At 44.5% G+C, this 9,107-nt stretch overlaps 1 protein-coding gene across 2 annotated transcripts; it reads left to right on the top strand.

The window, feature by feature from the left end:
• Positions 1 to 1,284: 1,284 nt before the first annotated feature.
• On the top strand, positions 1,285 to 8,846 carry LOC311099277 (F-box/WD repeat-containing protein 2-like). 2 transcript variants are annotated; one of them, XM_084139987.1, is made up of 9 exons: positions 1,285 to 1,498; positions 1,597 to 1,694; positions 2,535 to 2,821; positions 4,410 to 4,632; positions 5,095 to 5,289; positions 5,664 to 5,797; positions 6,225 to 6,311; positions 6,507 to 6,676; positions 6,918 to 8,846. In XM_084139987.1, exons 3-9 carry the CDS (start codon positions 2,555 to 2,557, stop codon positions 7,204 to 7,206), a joined length of 1,365 nt encoding a protein of 454 aa, XP_083996113.1. In that variant the 5' UTR covers positions 1,285 to 1,498; positions 1,597 to 1,694; positions 2,535 to 2,554; the 3' UTR covers positions 7,207 to 8,846. The 2 variants fall into 2 exon arrangements, with proteins under 2 accessions (XP_083996113.1, XP_083996112.1); XM_084139986.1 differs by having other exon boundaries at positions 1,285 to 1,694.
• Positions 8,847 to 9,107: the final 261 nt, after the last annotated feature.

Below are 9,107 nucleotides of genomic sequence, written 5' to 3'. Positions count from 1 at the left end.
ACACAGGAAGCATCACAGGTCCTAATCCAGGCACTTGTCATCTCCCGTCTGGACTACTGCAACTCGCTGTTGGCTGGCCTCCCTGCCTGTGCCATTAAACCCCTACAACTCATCCAGAATGCCGCAGCCCGTCTGGTGTTCAACCTTCCCAAGTTCTCTCACGTCACCCCCCTCCTCCGCACACTCCACTGGCTTCCAGTTGAAGCTCGCATCCGCTACAAGACCATGGTGCTTGCCTATGGAGCAGTGAGGGGAACGGCACCTCTGTACCTTCAGGCTCTGATCAGTCCCTACACCCAAACGAGGGCATTGCGCTCATCCACCTCTGGCCTGCTGGCTCCCCTTCCTCTGCGGAAGCATAGTTCCCGCTCAGCCCAGTCAAAACTGTTCGCTGCTCTGGCACCCCAATGGTGGAACAAGCTCCCTCACGACGCCAGGACAGCGGAGTCACTCACCACCTTCCGGAGACATTTGAAACCCCACCTCTTTAAGGAATACCTGGGATAGGATAAAGGAATCCTTCTACCCCCCCCCCCCCCCAATTGTAAAGTGGTTATCCCACTGGCTATAGGGTGAACGCACCAATTTGTGAGTCGCTCTGGCTAAGAGCGTCTGCTAAATGACGTTAATGTGCCCTTGAGCAAGGCACTTAACCCTAATTGCTCCTGTAAGTCGCTCTGGATAAGAGCGTCTGCTAAATGACTAAAATGTAAATGTAAATGTAAAATGTCATATTTTTCACCAGACAGCATCAGATAGATGGGCTACACATACAGAGACAAGGGAGCGCTGTTTTGGGGGGGGGAAGCTTGGCTTCCCTAGGCATCCATGAATACACGCCACTGTGACTGAGCTGGCAGAACAGTCATTGCATCCTGTGAATCCAAAATCATAAAGCTGGCTTTTATTTTGAAAAAGGTGAAATTGACCCGGAAGAACATTGCTAAGTAGCCGGAAGAAGGTTTGCCGAAAAAAATTGCAACAAGAGGCATGCATCCATAGAGAATGATAGAGGCCTCTAGTGGCCAATAATCTTTTTTGTATGGGCAGTGTCATTGAGGGCTCCCACCATTTTAATGTAGTCAACTGGGTGGGACTTCCGACTTCATTTGCTGATCCCTACTGGTGACCCTATTGGAGTCATGTCCAACCAGGTCATCAGGAGGGGTAAGCCAATCGTGAAGAAGTAAATTGACTACTTCAAAATGGAGATTGCCTCAGTGGCGCTGCCTATGCTGTCACGGACGCTATTATAGCACAGATACATAAATGAGTCCTCTATCTATCTCTATGGGTGCATCATTACCTTAGTGGATGCATCCATCGAGCTGGATTGGACATAGCTACCTAACGGTAGTAAATGTATTAATCTACGTTTAGGTAAATCGTGACTGTATATGCAATAGTATTGGTGCGTGGAATGCTTAACATTAGATAATCGTTAACTTCGGAAAGAAGCAGATGACCTCATTCCAGTTAGCCAGCCAGAAAAGCTAACGTAACGTTTATTTTCTCAGCTGATAAACTAACGACTTTTTGACATCTAGCAAAATGGACTATTCTGATATTTATAACTAGCGTTCTATTGTTTTGTAGAACGCAAAGAATAACTGGTTTTCCTGTCCGCCTTGGCTAGCTAGCTTGTGAGCTAGCTAGCACAATACCTCCCACCGATACGGGTTCTACGGGAAATGGTAAGTTTTACTACCTTTTCTATAGCTAGCTTTTTACTAATAGCTAGCTAGATCACGTAAATGTTCTTAATGTTGACGTTAGTTTCAGTAGTAAGGTGCATTGTACACAAACGTTAGCTAGCTACTTGGCTAGCTAGCCAGCAACTAACAGTTCAAGGAATGTAACTAGCGTTTGCTAAAGTTAACGTTGCCTAGTTAAGCTAGCTAGCCATCAGCCAAGCTATCTAGCTTAGCTAGACAACGCGTTAACTGTAGCAAACCCTAGTTACATTCCTTGAACTGTTAGCTATTACTTTAAATAAAAGGGGCAAAGCTAGCTAGATAGTCAGAACAGTAGATGTTCTACTCAAGAGGCAGTCTTGTCTCTACGTTAGTTAGCTAATAACTAATGTTGCCTTAAACATGTAACGTTCAAGTAGGTAACTAGCTAGGCCTAAGTAAACAATTGAGGTAGACATTTGTTGGTAGTGTTAATGAAGTCAAAGGTGATCTTTGAGAACAATGTATTTTAACCACGTTTTAAAGGTAAACTCGGCGAAATGACGTTGACACCAACAGCACCGCAGTTATTGAGATAAGCGAGATGTAATGCTTCACTCTGTCACATACATGATCTACCCATGTGCACAGATTCGCTTCACGCTGTTAGTTTGGTAGCCACGGGACCAAAACAATCAAGAACTTTAGCCTCGCGTTTCAACACTCTTAGCTGTTGCATACATTTACCCACTAAGTTGTTTGTTTACTTTCTGCATCTACATCATGTCGCTGAGTCTACCTTTAAACAAATAATAATGGTATGTAGAGAATTATCATAATTACTGAACCCTGTAACCGCAGGTCGACGTTCTCATGTGCCCATGGAGAAGGCGGCCTTTGAGGGGTGGCTGGAGTCGGTCTCCACCTCTTTCCTCACACTGAGCGACCAGCAGCGCAACCAGACCCTGGACCAACTCATCTCGCTGAGCGGTGCTGTCCAGCTTCGGCACCTGTCCAACGTACTGGAGGCGCTGCTCAAGCGGGACTTCCTGCGACTGCTGCCCCTGGAGCTCACCTTCTACTTGCTGCACTGGCTCGACCCGCAGACCCTGCTCACCTGCTGCCTGGTGTGCAAGCAGTGGAATAAGGTCAGGCTCTCTCTGTCATGGTGGTGTATAAGCAGTACAACCAAGGTCTGGGGCCCGTTCAGCAGGACACAATGTTTTGGAACGTTCAGATAGAAAAACATGTTATGTAGGACAAACATGAAGAACAATGAATCATGTTGGCTCTATTCATGGCATTTCTATCTGCAACGTTAGACAACGTTTGGAAACTGAATGTGGCCCAGGCTTCATGTTCTACCCTTTTCACACCATCGTGCTGACCCGAACCATACTGTGCTGGCTTGGTTATTTTCTTTCTACTTTCACCTTTCCAGTGTGGTTCCGGCAACTATTGGTGGATGCATAACCAGGCCAGCACAGTACAACTCAGTATGTGTGAAAGGGGTATTTGTTAATAGCTGGTGTGCAAGTAATTGAATAAGGCCAGGGTCTCCCACATATGACACTAGCGACAGATTTTCATGGGAATATTCTAGAATCCGCATAAAGAAAATGTGCATTTTCCAACCAGTGGTGTTTCGACCAAACTGACTTGTTGTGGATAAAAATCAGTGGGTGACGACATAGTACACTCAATGTACTTTTTGCTTAAGTTTTCATTTACCGGATACAAATCTAAAGTTCTCAATGTGTTTCCATCGTATTTTCAACTGTACCGATAGTTTTGTCACAAACTGTTGCGTTAAATAACAAACGTTCCTACTCTGGTCTTGGCACGTGCACTCTAGTCAACAGCTCGCAGATACAGTGCGGGTAGGCTAGTCACATAGTCCCGTGTAGCTTAGTTGGTAGAGCATGGCGCTTGCAACGCCAGGGTTGTGGGTTCGATTCCCACGGGGGACCAGTATGAAAATGTATGCACTCACTAACTGTAAGTCGCTCTGGATAAGAGCGTCTGCTAAATGACTAAAATGTAAATGTAAAATGAGGTTATTATGGAAATTGAGAATATTTTTATTTGTCAAGCATCGATCATCATGTCACCAGAATAAGACCTTCGATATTTATTGGAAAGGTGCATCAAGATCACCGTGCACTTTCACCACCCTATGAAGTTCATAACTTATTTAATCAGTAGCCTAATAAACTGCATGGTTTTCCCGAGTGGTAGTACCACACATCCATATCATTGTGTGACATCGCGATATGTTGGTTATTATATCAATATTTGCGCATAAAGGCGTTTCCACTGCCATTTCTCGCATAATTAATTTTACTGACACAAAGATCCCACCATGTCGAACAAAAGAGATTCGGTCGGCATTTATAAAATTCTACCGAAACTTCCTGTTTCCATCACAGCTGTTGTGATTTTTTTTAAATACAGTATTACTTTACTCGCATAACTGGATGGAAACGTGTTTACTGATAACATTTTGTTGAAGGATTGAGATAAAAAATGTACTAGTGGTGCAAGTAAGGACCTATTTTAACATGTGTGTTGTAAAATGGGACTTACTCCAACATTACTGAGGTTAACTTGGATATTGGACCTCCACATTTTGAACATTTCCTCCTAAGATTTGCCTCGGTTAGATTTGACGTATGTTTGGGTTTCTTTGTCCTCAGTTCCGGTTTAACTATATAATGTTTTTGGTAACTCCCGCAGGTGATCAGCGCGTGCACAGAGGTGTGGCAGGGTGTGTGCCGGGACCTGGGCTGGCGCATCGACGACTCCATCCAGGACGCGTCCCACTGGAAGGGTGTCTACCTCAAGGCCAAGCTGCGCATGATGCAGTTGAAGGACCAGGAGGCCTTTGAGACGTCGTCGCTCATCGGGCACAGTGCGCGCGTCTACGCCCTCTACTACAAGGACGGCCTTCTCTGCACAGGTGGGTTATAGGCGTATGGTCATTCTGGGGTGTGGTGGAGTGGTCTTCAGTGTTCTACCATAACTTTGACCGGGCGGCCCTCTTACTTTACTCTGTGCCGTCTTTTGCCTCTGTTGGGTTGAATTTAAGGTTTAGGTGTTAGCATCTGTGAATAATGCTTCAATTTGCCCTTTTGTGCAAAATTGAGTATCTGTAACAATCGCTAGTTTGCTGGAGGTCTTTTGTAGTCTGTTAAAATGTTGCCGTTACATTCATACATGTAATTGTTTAATTCCTCATTGTAAAACTCACATTATTTCGTAGGCTCTGATGACCTTTCTTTAAAATACAATTTTAAAGCTGCAACCTCTAATAGCTCCGATGCAATAATTTAGTTCACCAACGTTTCGACAGCCAAGCTGTCTTCATCAGCGTTTCATTGTGTGTAATTCCGCATTGTAAAATTCACAAATTATTTCGTAGGCTCCGATGACCTTTCTGCCAAACTGTGGGATGTTCGCACCGGGCAGTGCATCTACGGCATTCAGACGCACACCTGCGCCACAGTGAAGTTTGACGAGCAGAAGCTGGTGACGGGGTCCTTTGACAACACCATCGCCTGCTGGGAGTGGAGCACGGGGGTCAAGATCCAGCAGTTCCGTGGTCACACGGGTGCAGGTCAGTGTACCGCTGGGGTCCCTACCTTTCCCAGTTGCTGACTTAGGGGTGTTACATCCATTGTTCATTTGGGTTTTAGGAAATAACTTTTGTGAGTTAGGCATTCTTGTGCCTTGTGGTTCCTAGAGACAGCTGGACTGTGCTGATCTGTGGGTTTTTGATTGACAGGCAAATATGAACTCTGTGATTTTATGCATGGGAGCTGCCACTTCAAGTAGCCTCCATAGCCCGGTTGCAGAGACCGTATCAGGGTCTAAATGGCTCTATTTTACAATAATAAAAACATCTTAAGGCTACGAATTATGATGTTCACAAATGGCATAGCCATGTGTGTTGGTGTACTAACGCCAGGTCTCTCTCCTTGGCTCTGGCAGTGTTCAGCGTGGACTACAACGATGACCTGGACACGCTGGTGAGCGGCTCTGCCGACTTCTCGGTGAAGGTGTGGGCCTTGTCGGCAGGCGCCTGCCTCAACACCCTCACGGGACACACAGAGTGGGTCACCAAGGTAAACCTGGCTGTCAACCTCCTGTCCTGGGTTACGTTCAGGATCGCTGCCCAACTGCAGATTTTGAATTGGAAAATGTAATCAGCATGTTTGTGGGGATCCATTGAGGACCTGGGGCAGAATACCACAACACTTTTTTTGCTAATCTTTATCACATAATGAGTAGATATTTGGGATGCAAGGTGATTTGTAGATCAGTGATTGTGCCCATTGTCTTGTGCAAATGCCTGTGAAATGGATGAAAGGAGAAGGTTTTGCAGTGTTGCAATCCATAACAAAGGCCTATCTAGCACATTCACTGTTTTTTTTGTTTTTTTTGCTGGTACGTTTTGTCTACAAACTGCAAGCTGCCCAGTGTAAGAATACTAGATGAAGGACCCAAACCTGTCTCGCATCTTAAGACTATCAAACCTTTTCCCCTGTGTAGGTGATTCTTCAGAAGAGTGAAGTAGAATCCATGGTGCACTGTCCTGGTGACTACATTCTGTTGAGTGCAGATAAATATGAAATAAAGGTAATATGGTTAATTCATTTGTGCTTCTTTGCATCTGCTGCTTCTTCAACTTTCATGCAATAATTGACCCTGTGCTCTGTCTTTTGTCACTGTAATACTTAAGATGTTTGACCACAGTGCTGTGTTATCTCTACAGAGATGCATATATTCACACACCCATTCATTTGTTTATATGTATCATTGGTTATTTCACAGGTTTGGCCTATAGGCAGGGAAATCAACTGCAAGTGCTTGAAGACCCTGTCTGTGTCAGAGGACCGTAGTGTGTGTCTGCAGCCTCGCCTGCAGTTTGACGGCCGCTACATTGTCTGTAGCTCGGACCTGGGGGTCTACCAGTGGGACTTTGCCAGCTTCGATATCCTCAGGTAAAAACTGCCCAGGGCCTTGTTTCCTGATAGAAACAGAACTTTAACCCTCAAAACAACCAGGTTGAAAACGACTTGCTGTGAATAAGCCACAAAATCCTCAGAACTTTGGAGTGAGTATATCACTGACAATATCCATGGTTGCGAACAAAATGAGTTGTGTGGGTGTTCATACATGGAATGTAACGGAGCTCTTTATACCTGCCAACAATCAGTTGCTGAATCTCCTCCTTCTTTCCAGGGTCATCAAAACGCAGGACCCTGCCAACCTCTCCCTGCTCAGCTTCGGCGAGGTGTTTTCGCTCCTCTTCGACACCGACTTCCTGTATGTCATGGACCTGAGGACAGAAAAGATAACGGGCCGTTGGCCTCTGCCTGCCTACAGGAAGTCCAAACGAGGTTCCAGCTTCCTGCCGGGAGTCACCTCCTGGCTCAATGGGCTGGATGGGCGAAATGACTCTGGCCTCGTGTTTGCCACGAGCATGCCTGACCATAGCATTCACTTGGTTCTGTGGAAAGAAAACCGATAGAAAGCTAGCGGCGAAACCTACGATGGCTAGGTTGTCAATTGCTATGTAAACGGGGTGCTCCGACTTTCGAAACCCACCGCCAAGTTAGATAATGCATGGGCCAAAGTTGTTTTTCTACCTTTTTTCTCTCGACACATGCTCTCATACATACATACATACATGCATCATGTGACATGCTGTCAGAAAGAGTATTGGAGATGGCTTCACCAACCACCATAAGACGCACCGAAACGCTGCTATGAATACAAGGGGATGAAAGGCCCAGTTCAGAGGGCCAAGGCAGCAGTTGGTTTTAGTTCCAACCCTGCCATGGGTCCTCTAACTTTGAAGGAAATACAAGGACCGGGAGGGTGGCTGAATGAAGACCGAACTCTCGGAAAACGGCGTGGTCAATGACAAAAGTTGTCTATAACCATTATTGACTGTGACAATTTTACAAAAACATTGCAAAACATGTCAGGCTCTACAGCTGTAGACATTTCCCCTGTATTACCATGTATCAGAATTTTTTAACTTCGGGCAGGGTTCTCCAAGCAGCAACGAGGCGGGGAGTTGCCTTAATAACACAGTACTTCTTTACAAGGAAGTACATCTATGACTTTGGCACAGTGTGGCCTAGGTTTTTCCTAGACTGTCACCAACCATCCCCATGAGAGTTTGATGTTGAAATGTTCAAAGTGGTTTGGTGCATCGGATTTGTACCATATGAAGCTTTGTTGGATATTCAATGTAACTCCATAGTTTGATAATGCTTTTCTTAGGGGTGCTTGTTTTTAAAGTCAACTTCAGACATTTAGTTGTGCCTTTTCATTTGATTTGAATATTCACCTAGGTGTGACAAATCAAACTAAAATTCAATTATTACTAGGCACATTGCAATAAGATAATGACTGCGTTGTAATTGTATATCTTTTTTTATCTTTTGTACTCTCCATACTATAACCAACGCATATAATGTATTTCTAATCTTACTAGGCTTGTCACGATACCAACATTTTACAAATGATACCAGGCCAAGTATCACGATACCATGTTGGAAAAAAATCAGTGGCCTAGCATCCTGTTTGCCCCGGACGCTTGTTCACATTTTCTAAACGTTCTCCAAAAACCTGTCACTGAAATTCACACTTCTACTCAATACAACACATTGAATTTAACTTCACACTGTTCAGTGTATAATATAATACTGCATAGAATGGCTAATTTGCTCATTTGCAAAGGCCTACATGGAATGGGAGGAAGGAATATACATACATAATGATCTGCATGACATTGTCATTAAGTGGACAACACTCTGTCTCCCTCACACTCATTCACACACACACACACCACTCTCCCTCCCACAAACACACATACTCCCATGCTCACAAGTTTGAAAAGGATAGGCACCAAACAGAATTTAAGGAGCACCAGAAAGTAATAGATTTTTGATATAGGTTAGGCTTACATTAGGCCTATATTAATCCTACCTTTTGAAGCACATCTCATGAGTAGCAGACCCTTTTCCTTTCTTCCTGTGCCAATCAAATTAGCCTAAACCTACTGTCAAGTTACCAGGTTGTTAGCTAGCTAGGGAACATGACTGAACAACGTTGTTTGTTATCAAACCAATAATTAAAGAACCGGTATTAGTTTAAAAAGGCCCGCGACATGGTTTGTGAAATTATATAAAAAGTTTGCGAATCCCGATAAAGAAAAAAAGGCATCTCCGGTAATATGGGTCATATTTTTTGAACTGTTTAGCCTAGCTCGAGATGATAAATTTTTTTGCTGTAAAGCTGCAAGCATGCCTGTCACGAAACGGTGCTCTGTAGCTCAATTGGTAGAGCATGGCGCTTGTAACGCCAGGGTAGTGGGTTCGATCCCCGGGACCACCCATACGTAAAAATGTATGCACACTT

The sequence above is a fragment of the Coregonus lavaretus genome, assembly GCF_964263955.1.
Source record: "Coregonus lavaretus genome assembly, chromosome: 24".
NCBI lineage: Eukaryota > Metazoa > Chordata > Actinopteri > Salmoniformes > Salmonidae > Coregonus > Coregonus lavaretus.
The sequence above is the reverse complement of the archived record's forward strand: the minus strand, read 5'-3'. Positions and strand labels throughout refer to the sequence as shown.

Bases quoted from the DNA above. Each gene is read 5' to 3' on its own strand.
- LOC311099277 (XM_084139987.1), top strand. From the start codon at position 2,555: ATGGAGAAGGCGGCCTTTGAGGGGTGGCTGGAGTCGGTCTCCACCTCT. The intron at 4,633-5,094 runs GTGGGTTATAGG...ATTATTTCGTAG, and splicing joins GGACGGCCTTCTCTGCACAG to GCTCCGATGACCTTTCTGCC. The intron at 5,290-5,663 runs GTCAGTGTACCG...TGGCTCTGGCAG, and splicing joins CCGTGGTCACACGGGTGCAG to TGTTCAGCGTGGACTACAAC.